This window comes from Aythya fuligula, chromosome 4 (genome assembly GCF_009819795.1).
Source record: "Aythya fuligula isolate bAytFul2 chromosome 4, bAytFul2.pri, whole genome shotgun sequence".
Classification (NCBI taxonomy): Eukaryota; Metazoa; Chordata; class Aves; order Anseriformes; family Anatidae; genus Aythya; species Aythya fuligula.
In genome coordinates, this window is record NC_045562.1 from 29,707,124 (window position 1) to 29,731,235 (window position 24,112).

The window sequence follows — 24,112 nt, forward strand, 5'->3', positions numbered from 1 at the left end:
GACAATAACTTTCCTGTCAGTTTCACTGTCCAGCATCTACACTTAACAGTAGACAACTCAACTGCCTGAATATAACAATCCATGTGCCTGCACAAACATCAGCAGAATCCAACTCTTGATGAGGTTTTAAAGACTGACATTCCAAAGCACAAAGGAGCAAAACAAAGTACTTGTTTTATTTTCAGTCTGAAAATGGCTGAGCTACTTTTACTTAAGCTCTCAGAAAACATGTACCCAATACCCAGCACAGAAAACTCATTCACACTAACTTTAAAACTAGCCAAATTACAAAACCCTGCATTCAGTTGCTTATAATTGAAATTGACAAATATCTTTAGAGGTTCATTAGAACAACTCTCCTTGTAATTCAGAATTCCATCAACTCACCTGAATTCTCCCAGGGCATCCATGACTCGGCTGATATAAACCTGCACTCTTTGGCTGGATTCTGCTATTTTTCTACATGAGATCATGGCCTTAATTAAGAGTTAAAGACAAAACAACTTCTTAAAGGACTCGCATTCTTCATCTTTTTAAGCTTCATTAACATGTCAAAATAATTAAGATCTAGCCCAAGTGTTATGCAACTGCTCAGGACAGCAGTAGCTGCCAACCTCCCTCCACATCATGATGAGGGACCAACTCCTAAAACTAAACATGGAGAGACAGGATAACATTTGAGAGAGTAAGGGGAAGACAACAAACTTTTGTTATCACTCCTTTAGTGGCAGCACAAAAAAGAGAATACCATCCTTTCCACAGTCTCTAGGGAGTCAGGACAAACTCACAGTGAAATCGGAGGACAAGAAAAAGAAAAGCCACACAGCATAAATCTCTATTTCCCTTCTGACTAGAAAAAAACTACAGCTTCTTTTCAGCACATGCTGAGTTCCAACATGGGGCTTAGGCTCAAGACTTTGTGTGGTAAGGAGGGAGGGAAGCTTCAAATCACACACCTTCTCCCACTCTTCATCTATGATTCTACAATACTTCAGTCTGTTTGACACTTATATTTCCACATCAAACCAAACCGGTGTTCTGTACCTTTTCTATTGCATACTTCAGCTTGTTCATGTGGGATTCAAAGAGAGGAAAGTGAGAAAAAAAGAAATCCTGGAAGTTTCTCTGTGCTTCTTCTTTTTCAGGCAGAGAGAAGATTATGCTGATTGCAATTTTTTTCCTCCGGACCATTGCAGGATTGGAGCTACAGCTTTCATCAGCCATACTAAACATTTCTTCAGTGGACCTACAAGACAGATTGTTAGGACAGTTAGCTATGCACAGAACAGCGACTAGTCTTCTATTCATCTCTTTATATAGAAAAAGGAAACCTAAGAATAATTTTCCTTCTACTGCCTACATAATACTTTTCTGTCACGTGCCATAAACAGAGGATACCCAGCATATTGATAGATAAAACTTACGTTTGCTCCAACAGATCAAAAGTAAGGCAACCCTCAAAGAGGCTAGCAATTACTGGGGTGAACACTTTCCTCTGAAACAGAATACTACAGATACCCTCCTTATGGATTTATCTTTAAGAGAGATTAAGAACAGGGAACAGAAAAACCAACAGATAGTCATTAACAAGAAAAGGTTAAAGGAAATTTACAAAATAAAATGAACTAAAGACAAAGTGTCACCACTTATTAATCACTAAAAACAATGTCTACAAATATACCAGTTGGATACATTTCCATTTAAAGTGCTTTGTTTTCTGCTAAAAAAATAAAATAAAATAGTGGCTATTTTGTAATCATTACTATTTTCCCAAGCTCTGTTTATTCACTGGAGAGTTCTGCCACATATCTTCTATTAGTGTTGCCAGCTTTCAGTATTAAACATCAATTGATGCTGATCAAGACTGCTTCGTATCTTCATCAACTTGGCCTGTGGATCAGAACACACCTGCAGCAACACTGCCTGGACCATGTAGGGTATCCTTCTGAAAACTCAGAAGGACCTTAATTAGTAACAGGCCAACAGACACCTCCTGAAATCCAACAATAATGACCATGCAACTGTATGGCTTCGGTGCTGACTGTTCAGGTGTCATCCTACAGAAAAGGCCTTGGCCATCCAACAACATGACCAAGATGAACATGAGTCAGTAGTGTGCACAGGCACTGGTGAAGACTAAGTACCTGCTGAGGTGACTAGGCAGAAGTCTTCCTAGTCAACACCTCATTAGATAAGTGATCATTCCCCTCTACTAGGAGCTTATCAGGCCACTTCAGAAGAAGTGTATCCAGTTCTGGAGCAAGGCCAGCAAACTACCAAAAAGGTAAGGAACCCAGATCACATGACAAAAGGAAAGTCTGAAAGTGCTAGGTGTGTTCAGCCTGAAGGGACACCTGATTGTTCTTTTAATAACCAGTGGGTAGTTATCCAGAAAATGGAAGTGGAGTCTTCAAGGTTAACAGGTTCACTCAACCTTTAGCTGTAAACAAGATGCAGCAGGGGAGTTTCTGGTTTTATGTGAAAGAACTTCACAGAAAAAATAAAGCATAAATTGGTTGCCCAGAGAGGTTCTTGAGACCCTTCCTTGGAGATTTTCAAAACTGAACTATATGTGCTCCAGACCAACCTGATCTAAATTCCATTTTAGTCCTTTGAGTGGGCAACTGAATTAGATGCTACAGATATCTGCCAGCACAAGGTTTTCTGTCATTGTACAGAAGGGTGGCAACTCCCAGCCCCTCTCTATTCTTCCATAAATACTTGCACTGCAGTGACAGACATTGATATTACTGAATTTGCAAAGATTATTTTTATTGCTTAAAGTTTCTGAATTAACTGAATAGTGTATACACTACTTCAAGACATTTTTCAATTAAAGTATTCCTTTCAAAAGGAAAAATGGCTTTCAGTCCACATTGAGGAACTATAAGGAGCGAGTGGTAAGCACAGACAAGAAAAAGCTGTAGGAACACAAAAGGGACACATCCAGAGCAGCAGCTCAGAGGAACAGCTTGCTTCTGGACTTTTCTCATGAATTAAGTCTGCAATATCAGTCAGTGGTAATTAAATTCCTGAAAGCTTCTTGTATCAGAATTATCTTGAAATGAAACCTGTGGCATTTGTAAGCCCCTATGAAGCAATTACCAAGAGGAAAGTCCAAATCCTTAACTTTCATTCTAAGTTTAGTCTAAAAATAAGCGCTTTACAGTTTAATTGGTTTAACAAAACTATGCACACAAGTTTCTCATCATAGAGGTACAAGTCCAGAAATACAGGAAAAAATAAACAATAAAACCCCAGCAAAAACAGTTTGTGGGAAAACAGAGTTCAAGACAAAAACACAACCTCATTTGAACTTCAGGAACTTGCATGCAGAGACAAATTCCCAAGGAAGTTTGGAAAGGATGGGTCAGTCAGCATCTAAGAAACATGACAAGTTTTTGTACTGCTTCTCAGGAACAGAATTTGAAAAACAGCGGTCTGCAAGAAAAGCCTTTTCAACAAAGCTGCTAATCTAGCTTGGCTGCCAACTGACTACATGAAGTTCCAGCTATACATCTCATTTTCTCTGAGCTACTGGCCTAAAACATTAGTCATGAAAAAGGTGGAGTCTTGGCTGTACAAACAGAGTGCAAGCTCTGCTGTCATTGAAGTAATTCAACCAGAAACCTACTGCTTCTCCAGCAAGCATCAGAAAACAAGCATCTGAAGGGGCCATTTGGCTCAGAAAGAACCCCAAACCAAAAGGAGTTCTAAACAGCAGAACTAATAATGCCCTGTTTCCAAGATCTTTCCTCAGCATGGATTCTCCCATGAGGAAAAGAGACAAGCTATTCCCCGCAGTGAATTAGAAGCCCAGTACAGCTACTTTCCTTTAAACAATTTGTTACGTTCATAACACTTCAAAGAACTTTTAACTGTCAAAATGCAGCTGCTACTTTAATTTGCCTGAAATTACATTATTTCCTTCTCAGTGTTTTAGCATTTTCACACACTGTCTTATTTCTTTAGGAAACTAGACTATTTCCATTTACTGAAAGCAAAAAGTTTACTAACTCATTTTCAACTGTCAGAATGATTTAGAAATCATGACCACTACATAAGTGCAACTGCATGATTCATGTTAATGATTCTGCAAAAATACCCAGGGAAAATGTTCAATTGTTGACACTAGGGAAAGATGTTGAGCCAGAATTATAACATTTGAAATTGGGCTTATCAAAAATAGTGCGGTATTTTATTTTATTTTTTTTAAAGTAGACCACATATTTCAACTGGCAGTTTCTAAGGTTCTCCTAACCGAAGACAGTGAAGAGTAACACAGGCCACACAGTACAAGTTTCTTGTAGTCCTCCACTAATTCCATATGGTTTCTTGGTGCAGGTGGATGAGTACATATGAGCAGACAATCAAGACCCATTCACTATTTTGCAGCTGACAACAGAAAAATTTGCTTATTAGCTACAAAAGGTCTGCTGCATTCCATGCTTTGTTATGCTATTGAGCTACAAAAGCTAATAAAATTCCAAAACAGAAGCCAAGCTTTTTGATCACAGCTCTTTTTTTCTTCCTGTTTTGGCAGAAGTCACATCAGGAACACCCAGTGCTAGCCAAGAGAGTTGTCATGGGCTATTACTCTACAATTTCAGTAATTGCTCACTAGTCAAGACTCCATCGTGGTATACTGTTATTATGGCAGCGGTGCTGTTACCGTCTTTCATCTCAACAGGCTGCTCTGCTCCTTCAGAAATAGAGGAAAGTTTAATTTGCTTTTCAGGATGGGGTCTTTAGACAGACTCTACATTCAGTAAGTATGTCAAATCAGGCCTTGTAGCTCACACTCAGCCAAAACTCGATCTTCCCTCATACTGGCAATCTTACCTAACGCGCACAGAAATCAGAATGAACTGACAGTATTTATGACAGAATTCATGCTTTTAAATAAAAGAGGCTTAAACTCTGCTTAAATTATTGCCAAACAGCTGTTGTAACCAGAAAGGTGTTTCACTCACCACCTTGGAATTATTCCGTTCTCTAAACTAGTTGTCTGACTTCGGAGCCAGCGACGTTGATAGCTGCTAGAAGATGATGATGAAGAGCTTGGAGATGGAAAAGGAGTGACCAGAAGACTGCTGAGAGATGCTATCAAAAAAGGAAGAAAATACATACTGAGTGCCAGTCAAATGCTTTTCTTCACACTGACAGGGAACAAGTTCACATAAACATTGTTCTTGCTTGCTGCTCTTTGTAAAAGAATTAGAGCAGTTTTCATGTAACTTGCTTACAACTGGAGGCACAATTATTTTAAAAAATTCTTCTTGCCATAGAGTACTATTTTCTTATAAAGATAGGGATCTTTCCTCTTACAACATACTAAAAGTAATCTTATTCTTATCAAAAGCATTCTGCCATAAGATGTGTTTGCTCTCTCATTACACTAGATATACCTCTCATTCTCTTGACCTTTTTTCTACTCAGTGCAAACACCTCTTCTCTTCCCTTGCTATAGTTAGAGAACCAACCAGTTCTTCCTCCATCTTATAGATTGGTAAAAAAACAAAACAATAGCTGTAAGCAAAGAGCATCACTATAAATATTCTTGCATAAAGTCTTCGGCAATAGCAGAAAGAAAACTGCTTAGCAGATGTCAAAGAAATTTGGATTTTGGTCATAAAGGTGCCTAAATTCCACGTGATCTGCTGAGCCAAAGAACTGTAACAATTACAAAAGTAGGCAAACAAGAGAAACAGCAGATACCTGACCGAGCAATGCCACTGTCTCTGTCCTCATTTTGTCCTCTGCTGGGCATATCAACAGGTGTACTGTGTGCTAAAACAAACAGAACAGATCAACAGAAAATATTACTTAACTCACTATACTATTTGTCAGCATTTTAAAGAAATGCTTGAGATTAAAGGTCATAAAACACCAAAGTTACATCCTGTACCATTACTCCAAATAAGCAGTGTTGCATGAGCAGAGGTAGTAGCAAACACTAGGTCTATACTGAATGTCACGTTACTAGAGGAAGTTAGTTACTTGGCCCAATCTAAGGTGTCTCTAAGAAGCTTAAGAATGTGAATACAGTCTACATTACAAAGTGCATCTGATTTTTGATTGCAAGAACTGGTGGTACTACCATCTGTCACTCAACTTTTGTTTGCAAGATTTTTAATTTATACAAGTCAAATGTTACAACAGAAGTCAAACATGTCCTTCAAGCTTCTGATTTACTCCCCAAGCAGAGATTTATTATCTACACAGCTTCATGGTAAGAAACATTCAGCTTATGATGTACAACACTGAAGTGTTAGTAGTGCAGTCACTGAAATTGTAGAGCATGCAAAATTTGCAAAGGCTGTGAAGAAACTGCATTGGTATTCAAGTTTTTAATTAATGAAATAATTAAGCCTAATATCTACCCACCTGCATGGGCCATCAGTATGGCTGTAAAAGGAGACTATGTAAAGCAGTGCTGAGTTTTTAAAAATTAAAGGAATTGATATTGTTGAAAAAAATTAAAGCCCCTCAGACTTAGCTCAAGAAGTAGTTTTGACAGGTTTTTTATTTTTAGAAAATTAGTACGATATAAAAGAAAAAGCTGTATTATCAGCAGTACACCTCCACACTAGCAAGAAATCAGCAAGGCAAGAAACATAACTTCCCTAAGAAATATAAGGGCTCATTTATTATTAAACACACTGCATAAAAATGTCTTTAAAATTAAGCACTGGAATTAGAAACAGAAAATCAACAAAAACCAATTAATTCAGCCAGTTGTTTGGAAGAAAGATTTTAAGTATAAAGCCACATTTGTCTGTTGTCACTCTCTCAGCCCTTTCTATTTCTAGAGAGTAATTATGTTTCTCTTGTAATAATTCAGAGGAGCTGGATTTGTGTGCATATGGATGGGTCACACTGCGGTTGGCATTCCACACAAACCTGCAAAGAAAGAAGCACTGCGGATGAGCCGGAGGGGACCTCCTTCAGACACACCCTGCAGCAGTTTGCTGCTACACAGCTGTAACACACCTAGGAAACAAAAGCAATCTAGAGAAAATGCAATGCAAAAAAAAAGGAAAAGGTGACGCACAGGAAAAAAAAAAAGAAACCAAACTAAAGGAACAGATGGTGTCACACTGTCAGAAAGACATAGAACCTGCAAATATTTACCTAAATTACTTCCACTGCGACAGGTTCCCAAACCATTCTGATTAGAGCTCAGCTTTCCCAAGCTGGAATCTTGGTTGATATATTCAAAGCTATCTTGTAAGCTAAGAAAAGAGAAAAAGGCAGTGTTTCTAACTTGATCAATAATCATTAGTATTAGCTTGAAGATTAGACTCATTTTATGATGAAGTGAAAACTGAAGATTAACTTTAGAATTACATTCAAAGGATCAGTAGGTTTTCTGAAACTAAAAGGAAAAGAGTCCCTTCTTTTCCCTATATAAACTCCCTCTTTGAGTTGTTGTAAACTTCTGTGTATCACACATGGGATTCAGTTTTTTCAAACTTGCCCATTTTTGAGATAAAGGAAAAGAGAAAGATGAGAAACAGTAACTTTTGCTATTGCTGAAGGAAACATAGTGCTTCTTACAACATATTGCTGCACTCTTACGACAGCTGGAAAGGATAGATGTTTTGAATGTCCAAAGTACCTAACCTCTGAAGTTTATGGCATGCCTTTGACAAATTAAGAAGCAGAAACTCAAGTGATCAACTGATCTTTCTTCTTCTACGTCCTGGCTGAGACTTATCAAGTTCACACTTAACCACAAGCCCTCATTTCAGCCTTCATTTCCAATTTTCGGCTAGACCTTTCCACTTCAGCTAAGTCAAATTTTAAAGCAGTGACAGAAGGCCTACAAAAGGAAAAAAAATGAAAGACAACTGTATTGGAGAACGAGGGTGGGAGGGTATGGAGGGGAAGAAGAGAGACGTTCTTACTTATTGTTGCTTCCACTGAAGCTTCCTACCCTGGCTGAGAAGACTTTACTTATCATCAGTTGAGGGGGAGAGCTGAAAGGATAAACAGTCATTTCAGTGAGTCATCAGTTCCAAGTGCTTGACAAGAGAGCACATCACAGAAAAGGACACTCACCGTATGTAGTGGATTTTCAAGGTGGAACCTTTGTAACTCATTGCCACCGAGCCAAACATCATTTCTCCCAGCATGTTGACATCAGAGGCTGGTCTAGTGTACTACACAGACAAGAAGAAAGGAAAAGCAAAAGTCAGTAATGACTTGACATACTATTTCAATTGAAAATAGTGACATAGTGCTGCATTTTGAATGGAGAATACATTCTGCTTTTTCATGCCAAATATGATCCTGTGTGGTTCTGACACACTAAATGCAAGTACAAGCAAGGACAGCTGGAAGATGTAGTTGGTTTTGCTCACTAGAGGAAACACTGCTACAAGCATTAAACTATCTTCACAAGTCAAATTTCTAAGTTCTCCTTTTCTGCCCCTACAGAAAACTTCTCAGAAGCATCTTTTATTGGAAAATAATTTGTGAAGACTGCATTTCTAAGAATGATCAAGACAATTTCTTCTTATGTTTCAAAAGACTAACCATGAACAACAAATATTGAGGTTATCAATTCTGAAGGAACTGATTTACCTTCTACTTGTATACAGTTTTTCTTCTACCTTGTTCTATAGATACTTCAAATTGTATTTTTTCTAGATAAAACGGTCATGCTTTCACAGACAGCCAGAGTATCCTAAAATTGTTCTTAGAAGTTTCACGTTACAATGAGACATTAGTCCCTCTCACCTACCATGTCCAATAGCTTCTTCAGAACTGAACTGATATGATTGACAGTCATGTTTATAACTAGAAGAGGGAACTGTTTAGTGCTTTTGACTTTCAGAGTTGTTAATGCTATTATTTTCTAATGCTTTCAAAGAGGTCAACATAGAATAAAAGCTTAAGATGTGCCCATGTATACTTACTCTACAACACCTTAAATATAATCAGAATCTTGAGTTATCTACCCTAACTTGAAAATACTAGAATTGTAACTAGGGATGCAGCACATGTAAGTTAAGACTTCTTCAGTAAGACAGATATATAGAAGTAATAAAGTAACATTACCTGGTACTTCGGTATTTGCTCTTTGATATTTTGCAAACAGCTTATCGAGGGGCTATGGGAAGAAATATTGTTCCCATTGCCTGCTTGGCAGTTCTTGACAGAAGCCTTTACAGCAGCATCCTCTGCCATTTTCTGTATCAAAACAAAGCAATAAGAACAATATAAAAAATAAAATAATTACGAAAATAAGATTCTCATCCATAAAAACAGCATGACAAGATTTTTCTTAAAATATAGTTCAGCAACAGAATCAAACACTTATTTGGTTCAAAACACATGTATTGATTCTATAAGAAAAAAGGCTAGTATGACAAAATAAATACAGAATTACTCACATTTAGATCCTCAGACAAGTTTCAACAATATCACAGAGTAATTAGTCAGGTAAAGTTCTACTGGAAGATGATCCCCAATTGTTACAAACACATGGTGAGTAACATTTGCCAAAGTTTACGTAAACAAATCTTGTCTATAGGCTGCTTACAAATCAATTTCTGTAACCATTTGCACAATTAGTCAAGCCACATATTTTTGCTTCCTAACTGATTATCAGATCCTTAACTAGAAGAACAGCCAACAAAATCAAGGAATAAATAATGCATCATTTGGTAGAGCTAGCGGGTTATAAAATCCATTAGTTAAACCCGAGTAGGAGTTGCAAAAGACAAGCTAATTAAAAGTCATCTGGATATAAGGAAAGTTTACTCTCAAGTCACTATGTTTAATAACATTGTAGAACTGACCAGAGACAGAAGGGAAGCCTTGGAAAATATTACATTAATACTATTTATACATCTTTCATTAGAAATGCTGCATTTAACTCATTTAACAAAACTAACCTTCAGTGAAGACTGCTTATATAGCCTTAAGACCATCACACACTATTTAACCTTACACATTTAAGAAATTTGAAATCCCTTACTGAACATGTACTTAATGTGCATTAATGGAAGCCTCCATTCCTTCAGTGCATATCAGAACGAAATACATTTTAACAGATCTTTTTGTACGAGCTTGTAACTCACCGGAAACACGCACAAGCAGAGTTCAAGTTAAATAGATTTTAATGTGACCAAGGTAACCATGGATAACACTTTACAGAAAAGAAAGCAGCAGACAAAAAGAATTTATAATAACCAAGAGGCTAGTGCAACACAGCCAAATTTATGTCCTCTATTTTGGGAAAGGAACTGTAACAGGAAATTAAAATAGAATCCAATATTCCACAAAACTGATTTTTTTCAGATAAAAACTGAGTACTACACTGCAATAACTGCAGTAAGCTTTAGAATACTCAAATCATAATAAGGAGATGAAATAAGCAAAAGGAGAGATGCAGAAACAGGAAGAGGGAAGAGTGAGCAAAAAAAAAGTGGAACAGACAATCTGTACTTTTTGTAAGCTTAGAGTACAGTAATGGTAGAACATCCCTGTTGATTTAAAATAAACCTCCCGGCATAAAAGTCTTGTTCTTCTATATTTTATCCCATTCCTGCACTCCTTTTGTATTTTGTATTGTGTTTTTTCTTGGCCTACTATTTATTTGTAACTACTTATGTCACTGTCATTAGGTGTTTATAATGACCAAGTGTTAGTAGCCACTTGCTTAACAAGCTATTGACAAAAATGCCAAATAAAAAACAGTCAGATACACACCACCTGCAGGAAGAATGGGAGATTAGATCAAAAGCACTGAAAAAAAGAGTACATTAAACAAGCATGCAGTTAAATGGAATGCTAGTTCCCCCAGGTAAGTTTAATGCACGCTTCAAAGACAACGTATTTTGAATATCTGATGTGAATAAAACATTTATTACATTCTAGAAGAGTGCATAAATGTACAGTATACACACAAACACCCTTGACTTCAGTTTACATAGGACAGCTTAAGAGTAATCCTGCCTTAAATTTGAGTCAGTTCTAGACTTACTGGTAGCATATCATTCACTTAATGTCAATGTCCTCTCTACTCATCATTCAAAGTGCTCTGGCATTTCTTTTTTACAAGGGTACCTAGACTAGTGTCTGCTGGGAAAACAGGTAATATCTTTTATCACATGCTATGAGGGAAATTTTAATCTGTGTGCACCATTTTTGATAGGTCATTTTGCAGTTCACCTTTACAGTATTAAAGCAAATGGGGTATTTTGAACATTTAAATGGAGCCAGAAACGTTTCTTCCACACATTTTGTCCTCACATGCTGTGTGTTTTTAACCAACTTTAAGACACAAAATAAGAATGTTGACACTAGGTTTTATTGGGTGGTGGGTGAAGGGATTAACAGATCAGTCTGACCCACTTACCCTCATAAGCTCATAATCAGTCATTAGCTGATGATGCTCATCAGTCTGAGTGATGTGGAACAATTATATATTTGTTGTATGACTGAAATAGTTCGAAAGTGCTGTGTTTTGTTTGTTTTTAAAAGCACCTGCATAAGTAATTTTAACAGTCACAACTATTTGAGTATAGCTAGGGATTCTACAATCACACTGGTTTGCCAGAATAAAACTGCAGGTTGTAACAAAGACTTCAGAACAATCAAACTTTATATAATTCAATGCAGAAAAGAAACAGAGCTAGTAAGGCAGAAAAAAAAATAATATTGTTTTGCTTGTCTTAAATCATCCAAGTTTGACAGAACATTATTCCACAATTTGTGTGCCTAGAAAACAGAACAATTTGCATCTTCCCAGTAGCTACTCTTACCTGTATTTGTACCATCAGAAGTTATGTGGCCACACACTGCCATGTGTTAGTCTTACACATGAGGTGGTTAGACAAAATAGAGTTGTTTTCATTTACAGAAAGCCAACAACTTCACTAATGCAAATACTAAAGGAGGACCAGCACATTTAGACAAACTAGACACCACCAGAACAATGGGACTGCCCAAACAGCTAACAACAAAAAAACAATCACATCCAACATTAAAAGGCTAAGGCAGTGCTCAGTTTAAAGGGGTACAAATTACTTTGCTTGGAAGTAAGTCAGGCTTAAGTTGGTTAAGTTCCAATAACACATTTGTATTAAAAAACACCAAGTAACAGATTCCAAGAAGTCTAAACAGACATCTAACACTCTTGGTGCAGCTATCACAGAACTCAGAACAAGTGAAAGATCACAAATAAGATTATGAATTTGACATCGTCATTTTAAAAATTCCATTCCTGCTTTTGGGAAGGCAAACAGAATAGGACAAATGCACAGTTCACATTTCATACCTGAATAACAGCTTCATCAATTTTGCGGACTGCTGTGGAGTCAAATAAGACCTGTCTGCCTCTTCTCTCACAGTCTTGGTAAACTATCAGTCGGATTTCATTCAAGTCAAACTCCGAAGAGGACCAGCTGTAGATTACAAACAAGTTATTAAAAACAGTGTACTCACTTTGCAGGCTCATTTAGGCAAAGCAAAAGGTATTCAGCAAATACATCTTTTATTCAGCATTTACAAGAATTGGGCTGTAATCAGAACTCAAAAGGACAGACACACAGGCAGGCACAGCCAGACCAAGTTTCATCCACCCTTTTTTCAAAGTTCTCCAGAAGAGAAACAAAAAAAAGTGTCCCAGCAACCTGGTGCTTTACTCTTACATGTACTCCCTTCTCTATACAGAGTCTCGATCACCTTTACTGAAAGTTAGGCATACCGTTTCATGCCCTTCTCTTAGTGCTAATAAAGAACAATGGATTTCCATCCTCTGCAACAGTCTTTCATAATATGGGAGGATTACACAGCCCCTCATCCTCTTCTCTAAACAAAACAGTGAATTGTTTAGAATCTTTTTACAGTCAATATGAGCTATGATTTTTCCAATATTTAACCATTTTAACCAAAAGACCAAGTACTATTTTTCCTCTTTTTGGGGATGTTCAAGGCTTTAAGAGCTATCATAGATTACTGAGACTTGACCTCCAACAATGATGGAACTCATTTAGTACATGAAACCAAGACACATAGGTCAGAAATGAGGAGACATTTCTTCTCAGGAAGAGCAGTCAGGCATTGGGATGGGTTGCCCAGGGAGGTGGTGGAATCACCGTTCCTGGGGGTGTTCAAGGAAAGGTTGGACGTAGCACTTAGGGACATGGTTTAGTGGGTGATACTGGTGGCAGGGGCGTGGTTAGACCAGATGATCTGGGAGGTCTTTTCCAACCCTGATGATTCTGTGATTCTATTGTTGAGACTGTAGCTGAAGTAAAATGAGTCTCTGAACCTAGAACCTGCCAGCTCCCCAGAGACACGCCATGACAGACAACTTGTCTCCTCAAGCTACCACATGGAGCTGAAGAGCATGACTGATCACAGCTGCAGCAGCAAGAGATTCTTTCCTAATTCCCAAGGGAGCTGGCATGTGTTAGAGCATGGAGGCTTGCTGAGCCTCGGAATTCAGCTACAGAAGATGTTTTTCATACTCTGTAGCTGACAAGCTGGAATTAATGGCAGAAACTAATAATGTGTAAAGCACTGCCCCACAGCTCTGGTGGCAGCCTGGTGCTCAGTCATATTGCCTCATCCCTGACCTGGATAGACCATATCCAGGGGTAAGAGTACAACTTATTAATAGCTGTTAGTTTAACAAATTGCATAACAGACTTCAGTCAAGGCTACACTGATCTCCCACCCAAAAGGATGTTTCACATAGGAATTTTCCTGAACTATGCCTTGCAGAGAGGGAAGGTGGAGAATTGAGGGGAGAGCACAAAAACGCTGTACAGCTGGAAGATGAGAATTTCTGAAGCTATTTCTTTTATTCCATGCTCCAACAGCCATAAATAAATGACGAGGTAAGTGTCATCAGCTCCTGCTAGTCAGTAAGGTAACCATGGGCAACACTCAGACTTGCAAAGTCAGTACAAGTCAAGCTGGCATAATTTCTTCTTTGTACTTCATCTTGAATTTCAGAGATCAATCCCCCTTTCTACATAGCTAGGAAGAAATACAAGGCTAATTAAGCATCTTTCTCCAAGGCTTAAGTACCTGTCTGCAAGATTTTACTCTAAATACCTTTGGAAAGAGTAAGCCTGATCCTTATCTCCACTTGAAGTGCTCTGATGCAAGTACACTCTATGTACATAACATGTAAGGGCCCAGCACCCAGAGCTGGATCAGGGAATACTGCTGAAGGCTGTTTTGCCATCAACAGTGAGGAAACTCATTGATGCATTTGTAGCATGCTGCCCCTAAAACACCGGGAGTGCCAGACGCTTCTTTTCAAGTTTTCCCTTTCAAAGAGAATCACAGCATTAACATAACCTGTATGAGACCAGACCCAATACCACTGCTGATACTGCCCAGAGATCCTACACACCTCGCACCCACAAAGAGCTGTGAGAACACGGTCTGTTTTACAAGGCTGGCAGTAGTTTCTCAACCCACTGCCTATGCAACACCATTACAAAATCCAGTTATACAGAATGCAAGAAACCAGAGCCAGCAATAGGCTTCATGCTGGTCTACCTCATGAGCTGGATATTCTTTTCTGCACCATATGCTCTACCTTTTCAGATACACAGGTGATTATTTACTTGCACACTTTTTGCAGCAGGCAGCACCACAGTCATAGCTGAAGTAACCATGCTGCTTTATTAAAACGGCCCGCAGATCCCCTTCCAAATAAAGGCAACATCATTACATCCTTAAAGAGTTAAGCTTTTTTTTTTTTTTTTAAAAAAAAACACACACCACACAAACCTCCAGGACTGGCTCAATAGGGTCAGCAGTTCAGACCACAGGACTGAAAGTCTGAACTGAAAAAGATTCATTCATTTAAGGCATAGAGTTTGCCAGCACAGCCCTGTACCCAACCACCAATGCTGAAAGCACACTTGATACTTGTCTTGCCTGAATTTGTGTTTCATTATGAACCAGTGAGCCCCAATGCTCTGCACTAAAGCAAAATTCACATTGGTGCTGTGCCCACTTCTGAGTAAGAAGTGAGCAGAGTTCTTCCATAACAGATCCCAAACCAGAGCCAGTTCACCAGCCTGCTTGAGTGCCTTTTCCGAGGAGCACAGGCCACGAACCACTTATCTCTGTAAGGATTTCTACAATCTTTCATAACTTTAAACACATCCTAGTACCAGACAGCAACCAGCATAAAACGTATCAGAGCTTTATGGGACTAACAGGGCAATCTAGGGAAATAACTTCAGATAATGCTTCTTGCAGCACTAACCAAATATCAGACAGCATCTCACTGAAGTCTTTGCTTTCAGGCTTTGCATTGCACAAACCACAGATGCAGTCCTTGCAGCAGTCTTACACATTACAGAAACCCTCCATCCTACTAAAATATCATTTGATAAGATCAGGCATACCCACAGGCAAGCTATACAGGGATACAACTACATGGGTTCATTACCTCAATGTTGAAGCTAGCAGCAGGCACAAGACTAGTCAGATGACCGGGATTATTCCCTCCCCTACACAAAAGTTGATGAGCAGACTGATTACAGTCCTTCCAGCCTTTATAGCTTAAGCCAGCTTGTATAACATACAGCCCCTGAAACAGGGACAGCAGTTTCAACTGCTTCCTAGAAACAGCGTTGAAGAACACAGATGGCACACAGACTCATTGGTCAGCTCTGATTTCATGCACATAAAAGCCAAAACCTCAAGACCATAACTTATCTTTAAATTAGCTTCTTGCTTATTTAGCAATGCTGAAAGACACGCTTCTGTTTGTTTCTTCACACAAGCTCTTATAAAGAGAGGTAAGATTCTTTTTATGCAAAATATTTGTTCATGGAAAACAAAGCACACCTCTGCACCACAGAGCTAAACAGAAGGAATGTTAAGCTAAGAAAACCCTTTCACTTTCACATCAATTGTCTAAAAAGACACAAATATCCAAAATAGGCAGAGATATTTCAGCCTACTTTTCCTAAGGTAAGAAGGCTCCTACGCTCGCAGGCAATTTGTATACATATATGTTCACCTTGACCAATTACTTAATAATTCATTAATCAACTTCAACCACCAAGCCTGACCAAAGGACGTATTTCTAAGCATTTCAGAAAAATAAATAGGGAAGGAAAAAACAGACTCTTTCCCCTTCCCCTCCAAAGCTACAATATAAGCTAACATTAACTTCAAGGCCACAAAAATTCTCGTGATGCATCCATGAAGGACAGGTAGAAGGCACGGAAAGATTCTGGAAGTGTTACATGGAAAACTGACACCAACACTTGCACATGATGTTTTCCATTTTTCATTGGCAAATGCAATCTATAACAATAGCTGCATTAGTTCTTCTGATTTTTGAAGAGAAAGCCTTCAACACGTTTACACGAAGCCCTTGCTCCCTGGCTGCAGCACGCTATGTGTCCATTCTGTCCAGTTATTAGTATTTAATTCTAATCCCATGAGAAGTGGCTTTTCAGCTCTTCACCACTACTTCTGACACTCCAACTTCATGTCTTAAAACTTAGATTTGGTAAAACCCAAACTTGCACACTTCTTTCTCTCTCTAAAACAGCTCACCTAGCCATGTGTTAAATACCAAAGGAAATTATGTGAAACTTCTGTAATAGGAGTAGCGTTACATATACACCTACAAAGGAAAGTATCACTTACCATGAAGCACATTAATGCCCAATGTACCCTTCACATGTTATATGAATCCTTAGCAAGAATAAAGCGTGATACAACCACTACCTTTGGATAACTGCTGCTGCTTCTTTCACTTACTTTAAAAAAGCCTCTCAAAAAAGTTTTTACTGAACACTAACTGAAACATCACCCACCTTAGCCCTGTTTATATGCAAGTAGAATAAGAAAAAAAATTGTAAGAAATTTTTGATTTTCAACATTTTCAATCCCTGCTAGAAAACTACTTCGTAAAACAAAGCTAAAAACTTATGCACCAAGACAATTTGTGTTCTGTGCTGAAAGAATTGCTTACTGCTAAGTGACTCAAAGCACATGTTACAAATGCAATGACCAAAATAGTGAGTTTTTTTTTGAAGCTGAGTGCCAAGGTACTGCAAAATGTTAGAATGGAGTTCTGTCAGCAGTATGCTCTAGGAAGGTAAGAGAGTGAGGAGACTGATACCTAAGTGAGTCACTTTGGCTTACAAAATGTGTATCATGCTAGGTCCTATATATTCTTAACTTGCTGAAATCAGTAGATGAACGTGAGCTTGTGCATGTGTTCCTATTTCAGATTGAACTTGGCTATTTTGACTGAACCGTTTTATTTCTCTATCATAGCACTAAAAGCCTCCCACACCCTTCCTCTCCTTTTTCTAACTGCACAACCTTTCCAATGATTCTCATCAGCTCTGGTACTTGCTGGACCATTCCACAAACAGGTTAAGTTCTCCATAACAGCAGACATTTGTCACAGCAAAAGAAAGTGGCTCAGAAAAGTAGCTGGAAAAAGTAGAAGGCAGCAGGACCTCCACCTCTTGGTGGCAGCATGAGTTATGCTAACTCACTTCACCCACGGAGCTACACACCTTTAGGAAAGGGCACAAACAAAATGTTCCCCATCCATTTCAACTAAGTATTGAGGCTAGTTAGAAGGTTAATTGGGTTTTGTTGTTCCCTGAGTCAGTTTTCTGTCTGTTTAGTGAGCTAAATCGACTCCCTAAGGGAAGCCAGTTCCAGAAGGTTTGGAACAACCAGAGCCAGCGCAAGGGGAAAAGGACAAGAGCATGTTGCCAGAAAGCAAAGGAAAAGGCAACGTGACTACCCCTTCAGCATCAGCAGTCTGTTTGAACAGTTCAGCTTGTCTAAGCTCACCTTCAGAGGGGATCTTTCCTGCATCTGGGAGATGCTAGAACTAATAAAAATCACCTTCAAGTCTCAACAACGGAATAGAAAAATCAAGCTATGTTCATCAACAAAGAACAGTTTTTCTGTACCTGGAACAGGTCTATTAGATAGATAGAACAGTATTTATATATTTTTTTTCTGTACGAAAGACACAAAAGTCATAAATAGTTTACAGACACCCTACTAAGGTTTCTCCTCAGATTCCAGATTAAGTTTAAATTTGCTTTATTTCTCCTCAGCTGGCATATTAAGTCACTGACCTTGGGCTTGTTCAGCATTTCTGCCATTACAGATACGAGACACTGAGGGAAGGAGACCTCTCTTACTTAGGGGAAAAGCAGAATTGTTTGTTTCTGTAAAGGAGCCAAAAAAGCTTGCCCCATTCTGCCTTGAATCATTATTTTCAGTTAATACAGATCTCTAACCCTTACATTTACTAAGAAAGCTCCTGGTTCACCTTTATAACAACCAGCATGCACGCAATAACTGAAACGTGACCTATTTATTTATATTTGAAGACTACTTGAGCTGACCTTAGAACATTTTAGAAAGTGACTAATCACTGCTTCAGCACAACAACCACAGGCTAGAGAAATGAAGAGCCTGAAATCTATGCATCATTTAGCTGTGTTTTAAGTAGGCAATACCGAGCGCAGAATATTTATTCTAATATCCTTTATGGTAATTTGGAAAAGGCTACCCTGAACCATGTTTTCACAGTTACACAGCAGCAGGCTCACTCACTGGGGACAGTCACACACCTGAAAAAGGCACAACAAAAGCAGCTGAAGAAACACTACTCACGCTCCAGATTACTTTGATGTAATGCTTAACCTAGAGATCATTTAGAAGGGAAGCAGAGTTGCCCCCTCCACTCCTTCCTCACTTCACAGCAACCCCTCCTGCCTGCTCTGCAAATTGGTGCTACTTGACCCAGTAACACAGAAGGTGGCAAAAAATTGAGAAGAGGAAAATTAGAAAAAGAAGGTGAGGTTATTTAACCTTAACTGAAAAGAAAGTCAATTATCCTTCAGAGCTCAGCTAGCATACACACAGATCTTACACATCACAGTCAAGAATGTAGATTCGATTTCAAACAACAGGGAAGACTTTCTACAGTATCAGTCACCATCAGCAGCAAGAATGACCTCCTTACAGAGCTTTCCAAACAGCTTAGTTTTCAGGCACGTGGTTACAAATCTAACATCAAGCCAAAACATTCATCCTCCATCAAAAACTGTATATATCCAAAAGTTACTTGCATACCTGTTTTGCAGCAGTCTAGTCACTCTGCTCACACAGCTGACACTTTGGTCTCTCAGAGATTTTCTAATCCTTTCATCCAATTTGGCACAAGGGAGATTACTTCCAAGTGGCACATCGCTGTTGTTTCTTGCTCTTTCTATTTGTCCCCCTGTGCCATTTGTAGCTTTTGGTGTGCCCCCACACATCTTCTTGTGCTACAGATCCTCTCGGGAAAAAAAAAAGCCGAGTACCAGCTGAAGTGACACAGCCTCAAGTAGATCTCCTTACTATACAGATCAACCATTAGCGATGGCAATTACTATCAGATTTCTTCCCTACACAGGAACAGTCTGCTGGATTTCTTGTTGGGGGAAGAAGAGGCAGAGATCTTCATATATTCAACATGCCATTAAAGCCGAATGGCAGCTGTAGCCTAAGTGCTGCTGCAGTTATCCCAGGCAGAGGAGCAGACATGACTTTCAAGTTTCAGAAGCCATCATAGACTTGCTCTGGCTGCTGTCAGAGTTTTTCTACCAAGCCTGGCGCAAAGCTGTAGCAGATACAACAGCTAATATTGACTTAAACTGTGTTTGTTTCCTGGTATGTGATTAGGTAGCTGGCAATTATGTAGTCACAAGACCCAACCATATGGCCTCTTAAAAAAAAAAAAAAGCATAGTTGCTTTTGCAGTGACTCGCCCTTCGTTGCAAGGTTGTTCTAACACTGGCTACAACACCCTGTTAATGGCTCTCATGTGAGCAAGTGTCATCTGACAACTCCTAGCAACCTCATATAGCTTAGGAGCAAATACAAATCTGTCATCATGGCCATATGGTTATCAGGGGGAAAAATCCCCATATCGAGAAACACCAGCTATTCTGCTCTGTAATGGTTTTACTTTTAAGGACAAATGGTATTTACAGTTGGCTGAGAATTTGAAAATATTATTTTGAAAAGCTTTTAAAAAGAAGCAAAAAACAAATAGTTTGTCGCAGACATTACGCTGGTTTATGAGAGTTTACAGTCATGTGCCTATTAAAACAATTTAATGGCAGTACTGGTGGCAAGTAGCTAATAAAATACTTCTGACCAAGATAATCTAAGTTTTTAAACAGACCAAAGGAACCTCACGTTTTTTTCAGGCTCAGGTAAGTATGCAGGAGAACAAAGTCCTCTTTCCCACCCATGCTTAAAAATCCACACAACTTAACCCATACACACCTGCCAATATCTCACCTCTTACATAGATTTTTTTTTCTAATCAGTAGTTTTAGACACTTCATAAAATGGCAGCCATAGAGCTATGTCCCTTCCAGATTAAAAAAGGGAAAATAACTTCACCCAGAAGGGCCACCCAGAAATGCAGCAGAGTCAGACAGAAAAAGATTTCAAAACCCAGTGCCACATGCTACCTGCTAAATAGCACAGCATCATCCTTAGGAAAATTTTGTCATCTCTGTAAACCACAACCTCTAAACCCTGGACAAAAGACAAGTGGACAGCTAGAGCATGGTAACACAACAACTTGCTCAGCCACAGAGGGAAGCAATAAAAAAAAAAAAAAAACTGTTTAAATCCCCAGAGTGGTGACAAATGCTATATCACAATTGCTCCTCTTCCCAAATGAGGGAAACAGGGAAGCTTTGGTCTGTTCCCGGGTTATTCAAACGATTTAGCAGAGGGCGAGTCCTCACCTCACTGAGGACTGCTTTCAGCAGCAGTGTTCCCATTCACCTCTGAAGCATGAATGAACAAAACAACCGATGGCCAGCACTTACATTAGGACCAGCAGTTGACAGCATTCACTTATCCTATCCTTTCCCCACACAGAAAGGAAAGGAAGTTTTAAAACACTCAAATATGAGATTTGTGTCAGAGACTAAAACTAGGAACACCTGAAAGCCCACTGAATAGCTGGTGGGCTTCACAATGATACCTCATCCGTACAATACTATAAATACTAAAATACTTGAGGAATTAGGACTGAAAATACACAAAACAGTTTCTGAAAAGTTAAAACAAAAAGGGAAAACCATGCATGGAAAACACCTTGAGTCCAAGGAGCAGATTACTGTAGAAAATGGAAGAAAGTGTCCTGCCCTCCAGAAATAATCCTCTGGGAAGCAGAGTTAAATCATTCTTTTTCTAGGCTATGTGACAGCACATCACCTGCTCTGTTTGTAGGTCATTTCCTGCCCTTCATCTCAGCTCTTCAGACAATTGCATAAACGACTCCAACTTGAGGTAACACTTCAGCAAGAGAATTTGGGGTGGGGGGAAAAGAAAAAACGTATATACGATATATACTCATTGAGACTTAAAAACCTATACATTGTTTTCAAAACTAGTAGTATATTTGCAAAATCTCCAGTAAGGTTTTGTTTTCCAATCATCTTTTAGAAATAGTCTTTAGAACCATAGGAAAACAAAGTTTGAATCATACCTGCTGTTTCAGTGAGAATTTGTTTTAGTGAAACACACACTTAGCAAAACAGATACACAAAAAAAAAACCCACAACCCAGACATCCAGGATGAGTGCCAAAACATATTTATAGGTAAAGTAGATTCTATTTTGGATTGCTTAACGATGAATTTCCCTCTTCTGGCCTGTTAAATAGATTCCACAGAAGATGTGGATTCCCTTCCTCACTCTCCCCCAAAAGAGCCCAGTATTGCTCCTCCTCTTTTTACAGCCTTGGATTTGGAGGAGTTGTGCTGATGCCACACCGCATTCTTTTTCCACAATCATTTGAAGTAGTCCTAATATGGTAAAGCACTACTTAACCTTAGATGAACCACCTTGTTCCAGCATGATACATAGTTAGTAGTTTCACACACGTTAGGCTGGATATATGGCAGATTAGTCACGCAACAAGTGAACGAACATGTCATTTGCAGTACTTCTCCCTCAGTTTGGGTTTTCCTGTCAAAAGAGTTGTGGTGGAGAAAAACACCTCTCAATATTAGATCACTGTACAAATGTTACCTTTTTAAAAATAATTGCCTATGTTACTGGATGAAAAGGAACACAACATTGGGGGTACTTGTTCACTGCAAACACAGCACTTCCCAGACCACCTGCTTCATGAAGGACAACTTACTGAATTTCTGCAAGGTCACAATCATTCTTCATCATCTTTGTTGCCACAAAGCAGTATCGTCACATACACACAAAAAAGTGACCATGAAATGTGCACACACCTGATAGAGGCTAACGAGCAGTTCTACACCAAGTTAAGTCGCGATAAATTGCATGCCTCAGCTTTTCAGAACCACCAAGAACTGCTTATTAGAGCAGTGTGTCGGAACCCAGCCAGCTTCCCTAAGTTCACACTCACTGCTCGGTGGCTGTTAGTCAGAAGTTTGGGAGCTAGGTTATGTACAATGTCTCAGTGATAGTGTTTAAAAAGAAAAACAAACCCACAGACAAAAGAAAACAGAAAACAATGTATCTGAGGTAGAACCACATACAGCACAGAACAGTGCTTCCAGCTGCTAGCCCCAAAATGGAGTTCCTTGCTAGCAATCTGAAAGGGCTGAAGATCAGTAATCACATGTATTTGTGTTTTACCATTAAGTGTCTTTTTCCTTGAGCTAGGACTTAACGGCTGGAGACAACTAAAACACACAAAAAAGGTTAGCTCCCTACATCCATAATTGAGTCTCTCTACATAGAGATCCCCACTCAGTCCTAACCAGCTTTCCCTCCTCTTCCCTCCCACCACCCTCCTCAGCCCCCAGCAGTTTCTAGCAGCCAGGAGACCTCAGTTCATCAAAACTGAATCAAACATTTTGCAGAAGTTGTTTTACGGCAGCCATCTCAATCGTTTCAAACAAGCCAGTCTTCTGTTCTTTATTTAACCTTCCTTAGGCTTTTTCTGTTTTCTCTTTTTAGAGAAACCTCCGTGCTGGAGCCAAAGGGGCTGAGCCAAGCGGCAGCAGCCTGCCGGGAGCAGGGCTGGTTGCAGCATCCCCAGGGAGCGCAGGGGAGGGAGCAGGCCCACCTCAGCACACCTCAGCCCAGCCCCTCCTGCTCTGTGCGCCAGGCCGGGGCTGAGGCATCATTCCTGTGTCACTTGTTCCAGCAGCGCCATGTGACTGGGCCGGCGTCCAGGAACACAGCTACTAAATACAGACACTGCCAAGGCACGTCGGAGAACTGCCTCTGCCAGAAAGCGAGATGAATAGAAGGCTCTTATCCTCCCAGCTCCAACCTATACCTTCGCCCCCTCCTCTGGAGAAGGAGGGAGGAGAACTACGCGCTGCACACGGGAGAAAGCTTTGAGCAGCAGCGCAGGGCACAATCTGGTATTTGTGACACCGCACCAGCTCCTGTTGCGCTTCGGGGCTGTGTGAAAGCACTGACTGAGCTCAGCCCTTAGTATCTCCTACGTAAATGAGCAGGCCAGCACAGACACCACCACCACACCTTACGGGCGGCATCCTGGGGCATGGGTTTGGTTGCCTGCTCTTTCCTGTTCCTTCTCTGTCTTCTGTACCACCCCCTCTTTTTTTCCCCGTAAGTCTGTGTGCAGCTTTCAAGCCCTTGTTCAAAGGAGTCATTTTAGAATATGAAAATAAAACAACTAAGAAACAATATTGCTCATTAGACATAAATAAATACATTTTAATGCCAACTGATACAGAGATGAACAACGCTGATCAGCATTCCAAAATGTTACTAGTTAGCTGAACAGTAGTTTTGATAGAAAACACAAACACCTTCAACTCTAAGTAACTAAAAATGCCCACATATTAAACCAAAACATTGCCTTTTCAGATTTCCTCCACTTCTGCTAAAAAAGAAAAAAACACTCCAATCACAGGAGTGCTCTGGTACACCTGAGAAGACACAGCTTCTCTCTTGGGCTTTACAGGGCTGTGGAAGGCACCTGTAATCCCCTCCTTGCCCTTGCTGCAGCACGCCCTCCCACCTCACTAGAGAATGCTCTCGATCAGAGCTGGGTGCAAGCACCACGGACGCTCACCCTCCTGCCAAAGGGAATTGCTTCA

The 24,112-nt window shown here is 39.5% G+C and overlaps 1 protein-coding gene across 1 annotated transcript in view; it reads right to left on the reverse strand.

Moving 5' to 3' along the window:
• The window catches only part of FNIP2 (folliculin interacting protein 2), a 49,134-nt gene that overhangs the window by 15,599 nt on the left and 9,423 nt on the right, over positions 1 to 24,112 (reverse strand). The window contains exons 2-11 of the mRNA XM_032186241.1: positions 12,293 to 12,419; positions 9,067 to 9,198; positions 8,065 to 8,165; positions 7,911 to 7,982; positions 7,135 to 7,235; positions 6,904 to 6,993; positions 5,719 to 5,790; positions 4,974 to 5,103; positions 1,045 to 1,246; positions 388 to 476 (exon numbers count right to left, since the gene is read on the reverse strand). Of these exons, the coding sequence (XP_032042132.1) occupies positions 388 to 476; positions 1,045 to 1,246; positions 4,974 to 5,103; positions 5,719 to 5,790; positions 6,904 to 6,993; positions 7,135 to 7,235; positions 7,911 to 7,982; positions 8,065 to 8,165; positions 9,067 to 9,198; positions 12,293 to 12,419 (1,116 nt within the window). The remainder of the gene's footprint in view (positions 1 to 387; positions 477 to 1,044; positions 1,247 to 4,973; positions 5,104 to 5,718; positions 5,791 to 6,903; positions 6,994 to 7,134; positions 7,236 to 7,910; positions 7,983 to 8,064; positions 8,166 to 9,066; positions 9,199 to 12,292; positions 12,420 to 24,112) is intronic.